The following is a 19,629-nucleotide window of genomic DNA, read 5'->3' on the forward strand; positions in this document are numbered from 1 at the left end:
GTAGTCAGAGCAAAAATTTTGCATCCTACATGTAATGCAACACTCAACTCTCAGAAAAAGTTGAACCACTCCTCTTGCTAATCCAGCCCAAATTGCTGTAATCTGCATCCCCAACTTTCTGCCAACACTAAAGAGTTAATTGTGCGCACCGAGTTTATTGACGGAGCGCTCCGTCTAATCTAGCCCACTAGTCAGTGATCAATTTTGGCTACGACTAGAATGATAGACTTTTTCTTCAGTGAACTGCTGCCATTTACTGTATTCAAATTTCGTCTCATATAGATGTTAAAGGGAAATCTCAGAAGGTAAACAGAGCATCTCGCTCTGCCCCAGCACATAATTCTCCACAAGTCACCAGCTGCAAGCCGGCTCTACCGATTTGAAATATCACATTTTATCTTCTCCTGAGTCCAAAAAACTGCCCAAGCTTCTGGCCATAAGTGCGTCACATGTTAAAGACTCAATGAATGCATGATAATTAACTAGAGCTCAGAAAAACCTGAATCCCGGAAAGGATTTGAATCCAGCTCGTCCCAGAGCCTAATGGGATGTTCTAACCACTGAGCTATCGGAAAATTCTACGGCAGGCAACGGTTATCTGTGGGCCACTATTGCATTTAAAAACTTTTGTTTTTCGGCCACTTGTTTTAACCGCTTGGTCTGACTTTGAACATTTTAACTCGCTAATTTTTACTTCATCAATACTGTTTCATGTTTTTATTCACTTCAATAAATCTTTTAGACTCACTAACAGCTCCTTGGGTCTTGAACCGGATTTGTTTTGGCATAAGGTCCATAACTTAAAGGATCTCTGTATAAAAGATACAATCTACCTTCGCTCAGAATTTCCTAGTTTTTAAGAGTCAAAATCCACCTAGACTATATCATTTCTTGTCTCCACGCAATACAGCAGTCCACATCGGAGAGTTAAGACGGAGACTGGGTGATTTTTCCTTATTGGGAGCAAAGAATCCGTGTTTTACACAACAATGGACTTTTCCATGTGGCAAAGGACGTTTCAACTCGGAAGATCCAATTTTTGGGGATTCGAGAACTCAGTTGTACTTGCGGTATAGAACAAAACGAACAGTTTAAGCGCGAGCAGAAAATTAAAGACATTTAACGTAGCACAAGGAGATGTAATACATGAACATTAAATAGGCCCTCGTAGCCTGAAATCAACCACTAATTTTGCCGATACTTAAACACCAAGGCGTAAACTTCGCGCCACGTGCTGACATTTCAGTGGTGACATGAACTGTGACTATTGATGACACCTCAGCCTTACAAGTCACGCAGTTTACCCTGAGGTCGGCTGTAATCAACGGTTTTTACAGAATATCATCACTGTCTCAAAAACGTTGTTTTTACAATTACCATCGATCTTGTATCACCATGAAAAAGATATTGGCGACGACCAGGGCCTAAGCTACAATGAACTTCCTCCCTCCTTGCAAACAGACCCTGATTCAACTTATTAGAAGTGTACTGCACATTTCAACTCGACGCAAAGGTCACAAAACTTCGTTGTTTAACCATGCATTCGCTATTTAAAAATCCGGATATTTTTGGAATGTGTTCATGAAGTAAAAAGTCCGACTCCAGATGTTTGGAAACAGCTGGTAACAGCGCGACTTGTGGATGTTTTTTTCGGCCAGATAATTAGGAACCACTCCAATAATACACACCCAGAAATTTCGAAAAACCGCAGTGTTTCCTAATTTAGTTAGTGCTTTAGAGGGAATTTGTAAAATAATGCCAGTAAGTCAGTGATCTCGAGTAGTGCATAGAATATATTCTCTCGGGATTTCTGTTGCTTTGAGTGCTGGCGAGACTCTCTTTGACGGCCAATCGGATTTCTCTGTGAGGTTTCCCACTTTAATTAATAACTTCTTTACCATGGCTTGCGTAAATGTCAATTGGCCACCGTACAGAGATTCTAAAAGCTGACGTTTCGAGCGTTAGCCCTTCGTCAGAGCGAATCCAATGTCAAGATGGTTTCCTTCATTCGAATCCAATGTCAAGATGGTTTCCTTCATTCAGTTGGGATTCTTAACTCTGACAGTTTAAATTGATTTTTTTCTTTATTTATACATTTCCATCAAAATTAATTACCACCGTTTGTAAATATTGTCGGGGTTTCAGGATTTTTGCAACTGAAATTGGAAATTGCCAACCGCTTTGCCATTGAATAGACCATATGCGTATTCTCGGTATTGGACTGGAACTAGCTTGCAATGGAGGCTAATGCGGGGGAATCTTTTCAAATGCAAATGCTTTTTAATATATTCCCCCGCATTAGCCTCAATTGCAAGCTAGTTCCAGTCCAATACTGAGAATACGAATATGGTCTATTGGTGAGGCATTCTACAGTAATATTCTTCATCTTTCAAAATGTCCAGTATTCCACTTGCGGTTAGCCAAAACGTACTGGTCATGGCTTCGGATTATTTTGAGAAAGTCGTAAACTTATGCTCGAACGGTATAATTTCAACCCGTATACAATTTTAAGCAGGGGTTTCGAGTTTGCAACACTCTAGATCTTCGTTTAATTTGTTCCATAAAGAAATAGGCTGGATCAGTACACGGTGGTATCATATGTCAACCACTGCGGAGAGGAACTAGACGGGACAGGTCGGGACCGGAGGTGTGTCAGAAGACAGCTTCAGCAAGAATGAGGGTAGCCCCATGTGAAAATATAACTTTAAGTCGTTGCAGTCAAGGTTACTTCGCCAAGCTCGAGTGCTCTACTAATTGGGAAGACTACAAATCAACTGAAATCAAATTTTGGTTTTGAGGAGAGGGGAAAACCTGAATACCCAGGGAAAAACCTCGGATAAACCACGGATAAGACGAAAGTTAAATAATACTGTGTCTTTGGATTCAACGGTTCAACGAGGATAAGAGAGAATTAGAAGCACCATCGCGTTTATCAGTAGAGAGCATCGGACTGTCATGCGAGAGGTCGAGAGTTCGACTCCGAGTAGGGCATGGAGTTCCCGGTGTTCTGGTCTGTCCTTTCCTTCAGTTATGTGGTCGGCTTGGCGCAATCGTCTGAATGGACTACTGATCGATGAGCGACCACACAACAACGAAACAGACAGTAGTCAAATTGAAGGAGGCTAAGTGCTGAAACTGGTAAACCTGGTAAAAACGTCACTCCAAAATATAACTTGGCACTAATGCAAGTATTTCGCCATTCTTCTGTCTTGACCACGTTGTACGATACGTACGGCGAACTATTCTGTAACTGGGTTGGGTAGGAAAGGTTCTAAATAAAGATTGAAAATGAATGGTTCATTGTTATATGCTCACGTTGTCGTCGAAACCTAAAATTTGGTGATTTCACATCGTTGTTTGGTGGAATACGGCAAAGAAATGCACTGATACTGCAGCACGTTCAGTTATTTTTCCTTTTTGAACCAATGATATTATTGCTTTGTTATTGCGTTGCCGTCGCCGATTATGTGAAACAGAAAATGACAACTGACGACAACCGGCTGAGCTTCTCTTTTCCGGCATGAAAGCATGATTGAAAAGTCTCTTATTCTAACCTGCCCCTCTCCTGAGAAGTTAATTGACATCTGTAGATGACAAGCAAGAATTCAGTGAGCTTAAATCGAACAAACTTTTGCTGTTTGCCGTAAACGTCATGCGAACTAACTCTCTCCAAGGTTGCGCTTCTAGAGTGCAGAATACCCGGCCCACTAAATGTCTTACCTAAAAATTTGCCACCACAGTCCCACAGTCGTGTTTAACAATGCTGCTGCCGCCCCCACTAAATGTCTTAATTAAAAAACTGCCACCGCAGTGCCGCAGACCGCAGTGGCATGGTAGAGAAATGATATTCTGTTCCTAAACCGGGTATTCTGCAATAGCTCCTTAGCTTTCATTTTGCGGTTAGATTAACTACACTTTTCACGAGATCGTGTGTAGAAGAAAACACTCGTTTAAGCGCTCGCTTCAGTGATTAGGCCTAACACTCTCGTAAAATTTAGCTTTCATTTTGCGGTTGGGTTAACTACACGAGATCATCTTGCCCTTGTACAATTTTCATTCATCGAATACGGGACTGCGGTCCGCGGCAGTTCATTTACTGCTTGCTCTTGAACAATTTTCGCTATCGCTAGAATCCATTCGCTACTGATAAACCTTATTCGCTGTCGCTAAATTTCATTCGCTGTCGCAAAAACTCATAAATTCCATTCACTGTGATATTTTCGTTTTTCACAGCGACGTATCACGACAGTTTCAACACTTTGTAAAAATGGTTTTGAAGTTGTTGGGTCGGGCCTTCTCAATCTCAGCAACAGAATCTCTCCTTCGCTAGCTAGGGTCTCATCATACTGGTTTGACAAGGAATCGGTTCTTCAGAGAAGAGTATCCGGAAAGAGATGGGTGCATGCGTTTTACTAGGGCGCTCCTGAAACTTCATCGGGTTGCAATTTTAATTATTTTCTCAATGCTAGAGTGTGGGTGAGAGTCTTCGATCTAGAGCACGACATACAGTGTTGAAATTCTCTAACCAAATAGCTACTAGAACCAGATTCGTGACGAAGGAAAGCGTTCTACGGAGTTTTTCTCACTTGCACGCGATCCAGGGAAAACTTATCCTAAAGGGATGCGAACCGATGACCTGTGTGGTTTTGAAGTCTTTTGGAAACCACGCCTCATAATTTCTACACCAAGTCATCCGTCAATAATATCTTCTGATCACGTAGTATTTTTGAGTGATCACGAAACAATTTTTGCATTGTTCTTCAGTTACAGGGGAAAAAATAAAGGTTTGTTGTATGATTTCTAGAAGCCTTCAAAGGCGAAAGTGCGGCAGAGAGTATTCTTCACTGACAAAGTGTTAAAAGAGATCTCTAAAAAGTTGTCTCGAGGTAAGAGAATCCCTGTGCAGTGCAAGCGTTTGTCACAGATGGTTAATTAAGACTTGATCTTAAGAGTAAATAGTTCATCTTATTCATCATAGCTTAGAAAAAGAGACACTCACTTTGCGAACTGCTGTGCTTTGTGATTATGGTTTGTTACCTCGCTTTTGTATTATTATCACATAAGAACGCTTGAGGGTGTAACGTTATTCACCCTGATGAAGGTAGCCGTTTACCAACAAAATATAGGTGATATTTTTAAAAACTTGTCTTTTCTCTTGTGTTCTAGTATAAGTTTAACGAGACAGTGTTTTTAAAAAAATTGTTGGATGCTTTTAGTGAAAACAAAAAAAAAAAAATATATATATATATATATATATATATATTGTTTGACCAATATTTCATCAGGCACGGCTAGCTGACTTCTTCAGAGAGACTGCTTTACCAGGCTCAATATCGGTACTGATTTTATAGGCCAGTTTCAAAAATACCATAATACTCTTTGTTTGCCCTCCAAAAGTTTGCGTAAGCATTGCTTTAAATTCCTCTTGGGACCATTGTAAGACCAAAGAGAAACTGGAAACATTGCTTATGCAACTGAAATTTTGGGAGGGAAAACAAACAATGTTATGGTATTTTTGAAAGTGGTAAGAGCATAACTTGATGATGCCAGTCCTTGTACATTTTTGGAACGCGAGGATAATATTACCATCGGGTGTCGAACATAGTACTTTGACTTTTACGAGTTAACGATTTGTAAAGGAATGAAGGCGATTCAAATCGGGTGCCACTTGTCTCAGCCAAATCACTGCAGTTTTAATTAAGCCGAGCCCCTCCGAATTGAGATTAACAAATGAATGAAGGGGTAGTTTCTAAAGAAACTGTGGTGCTGCGTCGGTGGGGAAGTAGTATACAAAAATTTGGTTTTATCAACGGAGTTGATAATGTAAATTGGCCACCGTACAGAGATTCTAAAAGCTGACGTTTCGAGCGTTAGCCCTTCGTCAGAGCGAATCGAATGGAGATTAGCCGGAGAATTCTGTCTTAACCGCGACGAAAACGCGGTCCCTGGAAAATCACCGAGTCACCTTAAAATCGCGTTAGCGCGCAAGAAAAATGCTTCTGTTGTCAACGCCTTTAAAAAGGTCAAGGGTTTAAGTCTCCGTCTTGAAGGATAAATATCATAATACTTCAATTTTGGTAAGTCGCGAATAAAGTAGAAGACTTATTAATTGCAGTAATTATTATTAGAAGTCTCATGCACCTTTCCTGATTTATGATCAGTTTTTTGAGGAATTCAGGAAGTGGTCATTCCATACCGTATTTGTGCATACCAGAGCTAAAAAGCATCAACATCGCTGACAAGGACAAATGCCAGAGGAAAAGTCGAGTTGAAAAATCACGTTTAATTTTTATTCTTTTTTTTTTTTCAGGTTAACTTTCTAACCAGCTGACCAAATAATATAGGAACTATCCTATCTTGTGCGCGGTGCTTCCAGATTTACTATTTTACCATCTGCATTCTACGCTGCCGTTTTTAGGCTCGGTTCGTTCCTTTGTTGGGAGGGACGAACCGAGCCTAAAAACTGCTGCGAAGGAGGCTATCAATAAATAAACCAGCTCGCCACAACCTCGTTTCCAGGGTCTCCATTGTCAAACAGACCCTGGGAACGAGTTTGAGTTCGCCACTCTTTATTATGTTAATATTCGTGAGCATAAATAAATTCGTAGCAAGCCTATAGGTGGCTTTTTTATCTTACCGGCTTGAGGTGATACTAAATTTTTTTCCGCCTCTTCCCTTGGAAGCAATTTTCCCTTAATATTACTTTCCCTTGTGGCGAAATGACGTTTTGTTTTGTTTTTCGGCGTGCGCGACCACCCAAAAGGAAATGATGAATCAGTCGCCCACGCGCATTTAGCGTCCTACGAAAGACGTCATTCAATTTGCTACTACGTTTTGCATATACGCAGAATATTAAAAAAAATGTTGACTGGCACGGAAATTGGTTCTCTTTCCTTATACAGCGTAGGTCGAGAATCGAATGTTAGTGAAGATTACAGACGACAAAGGAGTATTATCTGCGCTGCCAAATCGAGCATTAAACTCTCCCAATCGGATCAGTTACAACACCAAATTGGTCAATTAAATATTCAGTGAATAAAATCATTCATCGCTCAGGAATCCTCTCCAAGTTGAGCTTGTATTGATTCGCGACAGCTGCGGCGAGTCTCAATGGCAAAGGGATTGGATGAGAGCCAGAATTTTATCCAAAGAAAGTGAAATTTAACCTTAACTATCAAGTTCTTAGCTTGAAATAACAAAGCAAGGAGATACAGGGGGGATCTGACCACAGAGAGAGAAAAGCTTTTTTTTAATTCATTTTACACGAGAGGTAGATTGGCGGGAGCAGAGAAAAATATTGTTGTGCAACCTTAGAGATTGTAGCACCGATAGTTAAAGAAAAAAAGGTTGACATTCATTACTAAGGCTCTTAATAGTCGAAAATAAGTGATTTGTTTGGCTAGTTCATTGTTGAGGAGGCTTGTAAGCACTAAACGCATTAAGCGAGCGGATTTAATTAAATAAATGTTAATTTAAAAGATTTTGGCTGGCTTTGTCAATGATACTTGAAATCAGGCTAATCGGTGTTACAATTTATGTTCAGTTGCACGCCGGAAATGAATGAAGCCACAAGAGGAGAGAAACAGAGAAAGTGTTTTTACTTTGGATAATTCATTTGCTTTATCCCTCTTATATCAGTCATACTCACCTACGATTGGCAAATATAACGGGCCACGTTGTCAAGTGCGGCCTACTCGAGTCTATGACAAAACTTTCCCGCTTGATTCGATGACCAAGAGAGGTAAGAAATATTTGACAAACCAGCCTCGTTTCGTCTTCGCTTCGTTCTCCATCGACATAGAAGTAAAAAAAAATAAACCTGGCAACACGGTCCAAGGGAACACTGGTGGTAAATGTTCTTTACGAACACAAATCAAATGCGTTGCCCAATTCAACCTTTGTGTAATATTCCCCCGCATGCTAAATTACACTGAAGTTAGCCTTACATGGTGAATTTATTTTGTTGAGGCGGTTTCTATGATTATTCATCAAGATTCAGTATCTAACTAGGAAATCGAAACTCTAAACCTGTAAGTATGGCTCCAAAGAATAAGCTAGACGGCTCGTAAACCAAGCGTAGAATTTGAATACCTTTCCGGACAACACTTATTGAAAAGTAAGTATCACCGTCTGGTTTACACGACACTTCGTAACAATAATGAAAGGAACCGAGCGCATAACATGAAAAGCCTCATACACGTACAGTCTCCCTAAATTATCAACTCCAACCAGCATCCTCATTGTAGGCTTTTTATGCACAAGGATAATCATTATGTCTTAACACAGCAAATTTCTGTTGACGTTAATAGCTGAGGTGTCGTCAATCATCTGCCCACTCTTTTCTAAAAAGTTACACTAGTCTAATTTAGCAACCCATAAGGCTCTTGACTAATTACATCAAGCGCGGTTACGCACTGCCCATATTTGTATGCTAAGCTTCGACGTTTCCGTCGCTTGCTTAAACCATTTTTCTATCTCTCTCAAATGAAGACCAAGCCTTAAAAAAGGAACGAAACCTTTTCAAAAGTACCATGCAAAGATATTTTTATATCACTTCCACGGCCTAGTACAAAATTATGAATCAAGTTTGCCTTTTGAAACCCTCAAGCTGGTGCAATTTGTGGCAAAAATCCCTGTACATCTTTTGTTATTAAGTTTATTGCCTTAAAACGAGACAAAGAGACAATAAGGCGTCCGCAAACAACTCTCATGCAATTTGAACATACTAACCAAGGCACAAATTTCTCGCCATCAATAAGCTGCCAAATATATCAGGAGACAAGCGCCTCTGCATCTTTTGTCGGGAAAGATTGATTTATTTTTTGCCCGCTCTTTTTGAGTATCGAAGTTTTGTGCCGCTTTTAATGAGTTTAACGAGATCATTAGCCAAACCCGACACCTTAACAATTCTGTGAACAATAGTAATTGCACAAAGCGAACCGCTTTATTCACGTTCAATTCACAAGGGATAGTGAAGAATGGACGGCGGCAAGTTGAACGGGATCCCACAGTGCCGCAACGAAGCGAAAAATCACATAAGCGGTGGCAAATTCGCTTAGCGAAACGCCTGGAAGGGTTCCCAATTGCGCGCGCCAATGGCCTCTTGAACGTCAAGAGCACACCCTCGCTCGCGAGGCCGGCATCACAGTGTTGATAATAAATAAACTAAGTAGTTAAAAATATAAACAAACTGATCACAACTGCTATTGTTTCCGTTTAGCCTTTGGATAATAAAAAATACCTTTTTTCAATATCGATTACAAGCATTTCTTAGATTATTTAATATCGTTTTGTTGAGCGGCTTCCGCTTAATGACGAAATAAAAAGCCTGAAAATGGTTTCCCTCTCCAGCTATCGGAGAAGCTGTTTGGCGTTTTAATCCCAATGTTGATGATTCGTGCGTGGATGTATAGATCTCTTTCTTGATAATAAAACCACTTAAGAACCTCGCATAAAGGGCGGAATTCTTAAGTTTTTATCGGCTCAGCCAATCAAAACCTCTTGAGTTCACAAGATGAAGGCTGCTATTGTCAAGTGATTTTAATAGGTTAAACTGCATACCAAAACCTTATGAGTACTCAAATGCCATTCAAGGCAATTTAAATCGTTTGAACGTAAAACCACATGGGCAGTTGAGTGTTGTACGCGGCCTGAGTAACGTGTTGCGTAAGACGTCGTTATGGCAAGATCAAATATTTGGCTTTTGACTGTGGTAGTGTTCCTTACTTTTCCAATTCTTTCAAAGTCACATTGGTGGTAAGTATACTAAGGCACGTTTCTTCAAAAAGAAAATAACTTTAAATCTAAAAAGATTGTTCTAGGGGTCACTTATTAAACCTTATACACAGATTAGTCAAATAGCAGCTTGATATTGAATCTACTTAAATGCTAAGAAATTGAGCTGTTTAATGTCTTTGTACTTTTCCTACATACAGGTTTATGTCCCAAGTTTATGCTTTAGGTGCCAAAATCATGTGTAATAATATTGCGGGTCTGGTGAATTATCAACGACAGCTCTGCAGAGAAAATCCAGCTGTGATGGTCAGCATTGGAAAAGGAGCAAAACTTGGCGTAGAGGAATGTCAAAATCAATTTAAAGACCAGAGATGGAATTGCTCCACTGTCGCCCGAGATGTAAGCGTGTTCGGAAAGGTTACGAGAAAAGGTGGGCATAGTTCTTCATAAGAATAGACAACGAGGTACTTTAGTTTCGGTACTTTAAAAGAGTTTAATGAAGTTGTAATTCCACATGATACCTCTTGAATTTTCAACAAGTAATTCTGTATTTGCATGTATCAAATTGAGAGGTTATCAGAGTTCCAAGATGTGAACGAAAGCCTATCACAACTGTTTTCAAAGAAGCCCTTCTTAAAAGCGTTATCGATACCTCCAATTGAATTCATACCCATAAGAGTTTTTCGGGACTCTCAACCAATTGATTTATACAACGGGGCTTGTTTTAAGCTTCAGTGCATTTACTAATCACTCCAATTTTCTCGTTGTCTTTCCTTTTAAAACAGCGAGTCGCGAAAGTGCGTTCGTCTACGCCATTTCTTCGGCTGGGGTTGTTCACGAAGTCACCCGAGCTTGTAGTCGTGGCGAACTTCCAGATTGCAGTTGTGACAAGAATAAAAAAGGGAAGAGTCGGAAGGGATTCGAATGGGGTGGATGCAGCGACAATATTGCGTACGGCCTGAAATTCGCGAAGTTATTCGTGGACTCCCGAGAGCAAGAGCGAGACGCGAGGGCTAAAATGAATCTACACAACAACTTCATAGGCAGAAGGGTATGTGTAAAAATCATTGATTTTTCCTCTCAGGTATGCGAAACCTTTTAACCCTGGCAACTGACTGTGAATTCGTAATGAAAGCGGATGTGACAAGCTAAGAATACATTTTTAGATGCTTTTTTTTTTTTTGTAAAATAAAGTTTTCTCAACGCAAACATGGCAAAGCACAGTTAGCAAAGGACATGATATCGTTTAAAACCATGTCGAGTTTTGGGCCCATTTCCATGTTTAGCGATACATAATTGTTCCATTCTTTTTGTGACTTCACCCAAACAATAACTTTCAATGATACGCGTTGATTTTGAAAAATTAATCTCCTGAATACTTTTTGGATGAACGCAAAAAGTGATCCTTTTTTTCCATATATGCACAAAGAGTTTATGCCCATTCACGGCGATTCGGCAATATATCTATACGATATTAATTGAAAGCGTCGGCGTTTCAGTATCCGTTTTAAAATATGCTCTCATGTCTGTCGACATGACCTAAATTGTCTCGAAGATTGTTTGTATACAAAGCAACACAGGAAAAGCGTACAGACTTCGCATGACTTCGGATATTTTTACTACCTTTTGATATTTTTATGTACAACCTGAGCGGCCGCCAAGCACTTTAAGGGACTTCCTGGCGGGCTGTTCTTTGCAAGTTCGAGCTGAACTTCTCAAAATGTTCATGATTACGACTGAAATAGAAACCGAGAAATCTTGATTGATCAAGACTATAACACAATGGTTTTTCGGAAAATCTGTGTGTCAGATAATTAGTTTGTCAAAATGTTGTTGCACTTTAGCACGGTCATTCGATTAGCAAAAAATCTCCGCGATTTGTAAAACTTTTACTGAACCATTCAAACACTTTCATGCTTGCCAAAACCGCAACCCCCTGCTGGCAGTTATGGAAGCTCAAACTGTCAGACGTTCGGTCGGAATTTACTACAGGTGCATTGAAAGAGTGATTCTGTTATGCAAGTAATTTAGTTGCCAATGTGCGTGTTCAGTTCTTTACGTTTGTGGCTAAATTATCAAAGACCCTGCGAATATCAAGAACTTGACCAAGGGAATACTCTAGAAGAGGAAAAAGATTCTCGCGAAATCTATACTTTGCTTACAAAAATCACTTAAAACAAGTGGAAGAGAAAATAGAATTTCCCTGCTTTCACGGTCCCGGTGAGGACCTTCCCAGACGTGGTTTATACAAGGAAACTCCGCCAATTTAATAATATAAATTCCCTAAAACACTTTTTTAAGTAGGCTTTTATCAGAAGAAATAGAATCATTATCTGATATTCCGGAGTTACTCTTCGCTTCTCATGTCAAATCTTATAGCTACTGAATATCCGCCTTCCGTGAATAGGCTTCGAGTATCAACTTGTTGAGGTCAACTTTCAAGAGCCTTTTTTGTTTATATTTCCTGTTTTCCCTATTGGAAACATTTTAGAAAATTAAAACCGCAGGCGTTTTCTAAACGAAATCAGATATTGAATATTGTCTTTATGATAGAATTGAATTCCTTCACGTCTTAAAAATCCATGCTTTAAGGGCAGAATTTCTCTTGTTTATCTGTGAGTTGCTTATTTTAGAGCAGAACTTGACGCTTAACGTTCCGGAAGTGTTACAAATCACCAGCTCTAATCATAAAAGCAACGTTTGTTTGCAAGAATGATCGCTTCGCTCATAAACCGCAAATATTAGTCATCGATCTCTGTTTGTTTGGTGGTTTCTAAATGGCGTTTGTTTGTTTGGATATCCCTTACGCAACTTGTCTTTAAAGCATGATTGAAGTCTTTTGTTTTTGCAAACTGGCCTATAATTGGATATGATTAAATTTTCAGACTTTCCGTGTTTTTTCTTGGGTAGACTTTACTCCCTCGTTTTGCGTGCTTCGACAGTAAAATGTAGCGTCTAAAATGCTCTATGTAACTGTCAGAAAACCGTTAAGAACGTTTTATGCTTTGATACAGGCTACCTTCTTTCTAACAAGTATCGGAGGTTTTATAGGGAACCTCTAATAAAACTAGAAAATAACTTTAAAGCACAAAACATAATGTTTACAATTGAGATTGTTTGAAATGTTTTCCACTGAAAGGGTTTGTATCCTAAATAACTGAATTTTCAAAATGCTTGTTTCCCGGGCGCTGCCACCTTGAATAAAAATGCTCACAAACAAATGCTTTTTGTGCGAAAATAAAACTGAGGGCAACCGTCATACGGCACAATTATCATTCAAGATGGCGGCGCCCGGAAATTTTGAAACTGAAAATAAGGATTCTAAATTTCCTTTTTATTAATACAATGTAAACCCTGTTTTAAAAGAAATTGGCGAACAAATTTGATTGAAAACGTACTATTTTTTTTGGGTTAGAAATTAGACAGAATGGAGGTTCCCTTAACTTGATCATTCCGATTTGTGGCTAAGCTTAGCTCAATTTACCTTTATATGAGCTGTTTGTACACCATTAATTGAATGACTAACAGCTTAAGGTGCAATGTCATGTGCTTAACATGTTTGGAGTTTGGCGTCGTGTAACAAATAAAGGTGAATTAAAGGCCATTAAGACAGTACGTCGTCACATTTCTTTGTTTCGACAGTCTCTGGTACTTGAAAAGTTGAAGAAAAAGAATTGAGGAAATTTTAAAGAAAAGCCTTATGATAACGAAATTTAAGGATTTTCAACATTTGGGAATTTGAAAAAAAATCTTGGCGCAATCCTCCGTTCTAAGTGGTTGTTTGCAGATGGCAATTCAAGGGAAGTTCAACGTTAATTACATAGATGTCTAGGACGACATCCGAGGGAGGAAATGGGATTAGAAGCTCGACACTTGATCATTGTTAACCTCACATTGCATTAACAACAGGATTTTGGTTAATTTCCAAAATCTCATAAACAAGAACTCTTAGAGGCGATCTCCAGAAAGTGAATGGAATTACCTGCCCAGAGTAACATACGAAGTAAAGGGCTCAAAGTAGCCCTTACTCTGGCCTGTTGAGCTGAGGCAAGTTCACTTCCAGCGTATCAACTCGCAAATATCAAACCACTCTAAACAAACGAAACGAAGACGAGGAAAAAAAAACCTTCCCTCAAAAATTTAACCCTGTGAAAATAGAAAGAGCCCGGTGAACGTTGGTCTCAAACAACATCAGTCTCGTTTCTCGTTCCTCGTAAACTCTTTCGCCAACGGCATTAATACAGCTTGACTTTAAACGCCGTAAGGCTGCTTTGAAAGTAAAATATCCTCCAGGCCTCAGTTGATCAGAGGCCTGATAACTTTATCCAGTGGATAAGTCACTATCCAGAGAATAAAATGTACTTCACATCAAAGTTTGGCCAAGGATTTAGCTTAAATACCTTTACTTAGATGTGCTTCGGTTACCCGCTAACAAATACTGGAATCTTTGCATAAATTAAAACTGTCGGATCGTGATTATCCACTGGAGTAAAGTTGCGCGGCCTTCGAACAACTGCGGCTAGGAGCACAAAGTCTCTTGTTACGAGCACACTAATACTTCCACGTACACCTGCGTAATCATCGAAAAAATAGATCTTATCAAACACCAGGATCGTTTTTGAAAGAGTTATTTTATTTAGAAACACTTACGGACGGTGCTTACTAATTCAAAGATATTTTTATGAATTTGCAGGAAAATCAGATATTTAACTAACAAGTGTTAGTGAAATCCAAAAAGAAAATTGGGCGTAACCACGTATTTTTCAAAGTTAAGTAATCAACAATATTGGTAAAGCGCTTTAAAATACAAAGCAATGTATGGCGTTCTTTTCGAAATGGAAGCTTAATTATTTGTGAAAAATGCATTGTTACCCCAAAATTTCCTTTTGGATACCGAAAGCACTCGCTGAGTTCTGCTTTCTCCGCATAGTTTTAAACCGCGCATAATATCCCTATATTAGTAAGCACCACCCATAGGAAACCAGAGTATTTCGAGATGCACAGAACGTATGCGCAATAACAATAATAGGCACCGTCCTTAAGAGTTTAACATTTTCTGAATTTGAAGGCATGCTCCAGACAAATTGTAAAGGTATTCTCGTTTTGAGCTATTCTCGAACTTGAAGCTACAACAGAACTCAGACTGTTCAACAACCTATCTAACTATATCTTCGATAGTTACGCAACCTAATGCTTGACAGTATGTTTTTACGTGGAATGCCGAAGGCATAGCACGTCTTAAAACCGGTCTGGTTTCTTTTTCTTGGTAGTCACAAATGTGCATACCCCACGGATATTGAATTAATCTCCGATAGAGTGCATTTACATTTATTCCTTCCAGTAAGTCAAAACTTCCCTATCCCGAGGAGAACTCATATTCTTTACCAACCTTCATAATTATCTGCGAGCGCGTTAGACCACTCGGCCACCCTAACACACTTCCGTTTATCTTGATGAAAGCAAAGATTTAGTGTGGAATCTTTCCGCCCGCCGTGATTGGTTCAGTATTAAACTATTCGATAAAGTGGACAGATGCTTTTTCTTTGAGAATGGCAAGCTTTAAAGGTAAGGATAATGTTCTACGTTATTTCTAGATCTTGCCTCGTACTTGTGTGTACCATTGTGAACATTATTTTGCATACAACGAATACTTCATTAGAAGTATTTTGCATAGAACGAATAGTCCAATATTTCTTGGGAACCAGTTGGTTCGCCGTTTTGACGTAGAAAGAAAATACGAAAATAGATTTCAACGACCAAACAAGATAAAAAATGAAATCAAGTTTAAAAAACCGAATTAGCTATCGCCGTCACGGGGACGGTCCCACATCCAAGTACTAACCTCATTCGGAGGAGCTTAACTTTAACTGACAGGTAGACTAGCATCAACGATTGTGATCTTTGTGTTAAATTGTCGAACTTTATAACACTTGAAAGAAAAAAAAGGAAACTAACAAAAACGCGGTGTCTTGCCGTAATTTTGTCACAGGTGCATCCTTTGTTTCGGGAGCTGTTAGTATTAAACACGCAAGGTAACTTGATGACAGGCGGCCGGTAAAATCGATGTCACTTTCGTTTTTGCGATTTTACTTGTACGACCAAAAGTACGATAAATAAAATTGAACTCTGATTGAACGTAACAAAAATCTCCCGAAATGTTTTTCGCTGATGGCAAATTGTTTTATTCTCGATCGACACTTCCTAGAAGTTCCTTCTGCTCTCCTTAAAAAACTACATATTAATATTTATATACTTTTGCGTCAATATTTGTTTTGCATAAAGCAAGCTAGCAAAATCTGTACCTTGCTTAGTTCGCATTTTTGAGCGTTAAAATAGAATTTTTGGTCGTATGTTCCTGACCGTAAGTCGCATATTTTGACGTCCCCCATTCAGATACTAACCCCGCTGGAAATAGTTTAACTTTAGAAACATTGGTTTTGGAAAGCTGTCAGCAGCTCAGAGTGTACGCTTAAGCTTGTGGTGAAAAAGAAGTTGTAAATGATCAACATGTCAGCCTTGAAGCCAGCTCGAGTGTACAATCATGACGAACTTTTGTAGTTTCTGAGAACTATTTACTACTTGTAGCTTTTGTTGAGTTTTGAACCATGAAAGAGAGAGTTTTGGCGATCTAAAACCGGACTGGACTACTGGATTTAAGCTTTTTTCTTAACGAGTTATTGTGGAACGTTTGGTAACAAGTTACTCTAATACTGAAATCAAGATTATGAAATTGTAAAGTTAGAACTTTGGACTGGACTATAGAACACGCAATTACGGAATTTTTAGATTTTTGAGCATTGAGAGAGTAGAGTACAGATGTTGTCTTCTTGTCTTCGCCACAGCAGATTTAAACAGTTTGCAAGGAACTAAACCAGGATTACGGAACCGGACTTCGAATGCAGGGCCCGGTTGTTCGAAAGCCGATTATGTTTTCAACTTTTCGGTGACAATTTCCTTTGCTTATTTTTGTTTTTCAAGATTGAATATCAGCCTTGAACAGCATTTGGGAGTAGAGAATAAAACTCGTTTTAAAACTTGGCTTTTGAACAACTGGCCCAGGATGATAAGTTGTTGAACTGTGATTTGTAATAAGTTTTTCGGATGATTTAAGGCTGATCATGTAATTTTTGGATGAATGGAGTTAAGGAAACAGGTAAAACTGCAGGATTTGAATAAAGTCTCCTTCCAAAAAATAAATAAATAAAAAATCCCGTATCCTGATAACCTGCTAATAGGGCTTCGTTGTTTGCATTTGCAAATTTAGTAACATTAATAACGAGTTTTTACAACAAACAACTTCAAGTTATATTATAGATTTATCTTTCTGGTAATCTCTCGCCATTTTCTGAAGTTAATTTACCTGTACTTGAAGTTGACTATAACTGGACAACTTGTGTTAACTGTTTGCGCATTCCACGGATACGCCCACGTAGGCGTCTTGTTTAATTAATTAACGATAAGAAAACCTTTATTTTTTTGTCCATAGGCAGTAAAAACTCACACTATACTCGACTGTAAGTGCCACGGCGTTTCGGGTTCTTGCCAAGTCAAAACGTGTTGGAGAATCATGACCGCGTTCGACGTTGTCGGAGAATATTTGCGCCAAAGATATCATAATGGAGTCCTCGTGACGGTTGATCAAAGCGGAAACGAACTCGTGGTGGCGGAAGCCATGTTACCAGTAAAGCCCCCACGTGACGACCTCGTGTTCTTGGAGGAATCCCCAGATTACTGCGTCCCCAACACTAACACGGGCTCGCTTGGCACCACGGGACGATATTGCAACAAGACCAGCCTTGGACACGGGAGCTGTGGGGTTTTGTGCTGCGGACGAGGGTTCAACACCATTCAAGTCGAGGAGGAGTTCAAATGCGGCTGCAAGTTTCAGTGGTGTTGTCACGTGAAGTGCGACACGTGTCGGAGAACTGTTGACAAACACATATGCAAATCACCTGAAGATAACGATCAATTTAAAGACAGCAGTTCACAGGTTTCATCGGATTCCGTCGCCGTCAAGCAGAGTAACAATCATAACACAGCCTCAAAGAGATCCGGTAACAGAAGAGACAGACGTAAGAAGGAGAGAAAGAACAGGAATAATCACAAAAGAGGATCACCCAGCCCCGCTAGTAACAGTGTTGGTGGTGGTGACGGAGGTATCAAGAAATTGAGGTAAAACTGCGAAGGACAGAATTACATGACGCGGTCATCCAACTGAGGAGCAGACTTTTCGCAGTTCATTGTACGGTTGACAAGGAAACTGCCAGAAAACGGGTCAGCCTTAGTTAGCTGACCTATATACACTCACATTGGAAGATGTTGAACTGGATTCTAAGTTAATTAACTGTTTGTCAATTTTCTCGACGAAACGTTTATTTTTTATTGAAAAATATGTGAAGCGTTTGTTTAAGAGCTCGTTTCAGTGCTCATCTAGAGAGCTCACGCATAGATGGATAAGTGACAGTAGGTGCGGGGGAATTCGTAGTACTAGTCGGTTTAAATCGTTCAGAATCTGTAATATAAATTTAGACGCACTCAAATAAGTTTAAAGTCCGTTCGTCTGATAAATTGGCAACTATTTCCTTGCCTGAAAGACGATCCTTTCCGGCAGGGTCGTTCGAGCAACGGAGTCGAACAAGTTCTTAAAATGTTTATTTACGTAGATAATTACTGTTAATTACTGAGCGGTTACAAACCAAACAAAGCTAGCTTGTGTTGGCCAATCACAACAGACGATCAATGGACCTCTTAAGCTTGTACGTTTTGTTTTCCCATTTCAGACCACGTGATGTTCTCAAGGGAATTTTCCTTTTGTTTTTTTCATAAGTTATGCGTACATATTCACGTGCATAGAACGACATTTGAAAGAAAGCTTTCCCTAGAGTAACATCACGTGGTCTGAAATGGGAAAACAAAATGTACAAGCTAAAGAGGTCTATTGAGCCAGTCATGATGACTCAAGCTAATACGTGCAGCCCACTCAAAAGCGCGGGAAAATGGATTCTGTTGGATGACAGTGTGGAGTGAGATTTTTAAGCCAATCAGATCACTTTGCCAAGAAATGTGAAATCTAATGCAATCAGAAAATTACCCATCAGTGTGTACCATTTCGATAGAGGCCCATCTTGGTTCACCATGATATTTACCAAGGTGAACTAGTTTATTTATATGTGTATTTGTAAAAAATATAACCTAAAGAGCTCAAAGAGAAATTAGCATCGATATCAGTGTCGGGGGCTCACAGTTACGAGTGTTCAGCTTCACGCTTAGTTTATTCCTCGAAACACGAGTAGCGGGGCTATTTTAGAAGGACATTTCTAGCGGCGTTAAGACACAGGCACGTTTATTCAAGCAAATAACCTTCTTTTGCACTGGAAGACGAAAACAGCAATCTTTTTTCAAACACATTTCATGCACAGAGAGACATAGGACAACGATTTTACGCAATCAAATTGTTTTTTTCACTGAGAGACGAAAAGAAACGTACCAAGCTTGCAACGAGATTGCTTTCTCGCCAGGTCATTGTTTTGTGACGATCGGATCCCATAACTAAAAATCGCCTCGTGTATACTCCTGTTCTTGCGTGAGTTTGAAGCATAGCACGTGTTGTAGACGAATGTCACGGTAGACAGCGAACACTTGTAGGAACGATCGAAGTTTGTTGAGGAGCACGTGTTTTCAGCTCAGTAAGAATAGCCCTTTTGGCAGATACGGCGCCCATTCTGATTTCTATTGTTTCGAAAGATATTATGGGATGCTCAGGGGCAAATTAATTAACAAATTGATGTCAGTTTTTCATGCGTCTCTCCTGCTATTGATCATGAATTTCGTCATAACATTGTCAAAGTAGCTGTGGATCCACGAGACGATAGCCGAGTGGATCCGCAGACTACT

The 19,629-nt window shown here is 39.5% G+C and overlaps 1 protein-coding gene across 3 annotated transcripts; it reads left to right on the forward strand.

Annotated features, from left to right (window-relative positions):
* The first annotated feature begins 4,855 nt into the window (after positions 1-4,855).
* On the forward strand, positions 4,856-19,629 carry LOC137998936 (protein Wnt-2b-A-like). Of its 3 annotated transcripts, none has more exons than XM_068844779.1 (4): positions 4,856-4,886; positions 9,936-10,165; positions 10,521-10,786; positions 17,222-19,628. In XM_068844779.1, exons 2-4 carry the CDS (start codon positions 9,940-9,942, stop codon positions 17,909-17,911), a joined length of 1,182 nt encoding a protein of 393 aa, XP_068700880.1. In that variant the 5' UTR covers positions 4,856-4,886; positions 9,936-9,939; the 3' UTR covers positions 17,912-19,628. The 3 variants fall into 3 exon arrangements, with proteins under 3 accessions (XP_068700880.1, XP_068700879.1, XP_068700881.1); XM_068844778.1 differs by lacking the exon at positions 4,856-4,886 and adding an exon at positions 9,586-9,756; XM_068844780.1 differs by lacking the exon at positions 4,856-4,886 and adding an exon at positions 9,645-9,756 and having other exon boundaries at positions 9,962-10,165; positions 17,222-19,629.

The sequence above is a fragment of the Montipora foliosa genome, chromosome 4 (assembly GCF_036669935.1).
Source record: "Montipora foliosa isolate CH-2021 chromosome 4, ASM3666993v2, whole genome shotgun sequence".
Classification (NCBI taxonomy): Eukaryota; Metazoa; Cnidaria; class Anthozoa; order Scleractinia; family Acroporidae; genus Montipora; species Montipora foliosa.

Bases quoted from the DNA above. Each gene is read 5' to 3' on its own strand.
- LOC137998936 (XM_068844778.1), top strand. From the start codon at position 9,680: ATGGCAAGATCAAATATTTGGCTTTTGACTGTGGTAGTGTTCCTTACT. The intron at 9,757-9,935 runs GTAAGTATACTA...TCCTACATACAG, and splicing joins CTTTCAAAGTCACATTGGTG to GTTTATGTCCCAAGTTTATG. The intron at 10,166-10,520 runs GTGGGCATAGTT...CTTTTAAAACAG, and splicing joins CGGAAAGGTTACGAGAAAAG to CGAGTCGCGAAAGTGCGTTC.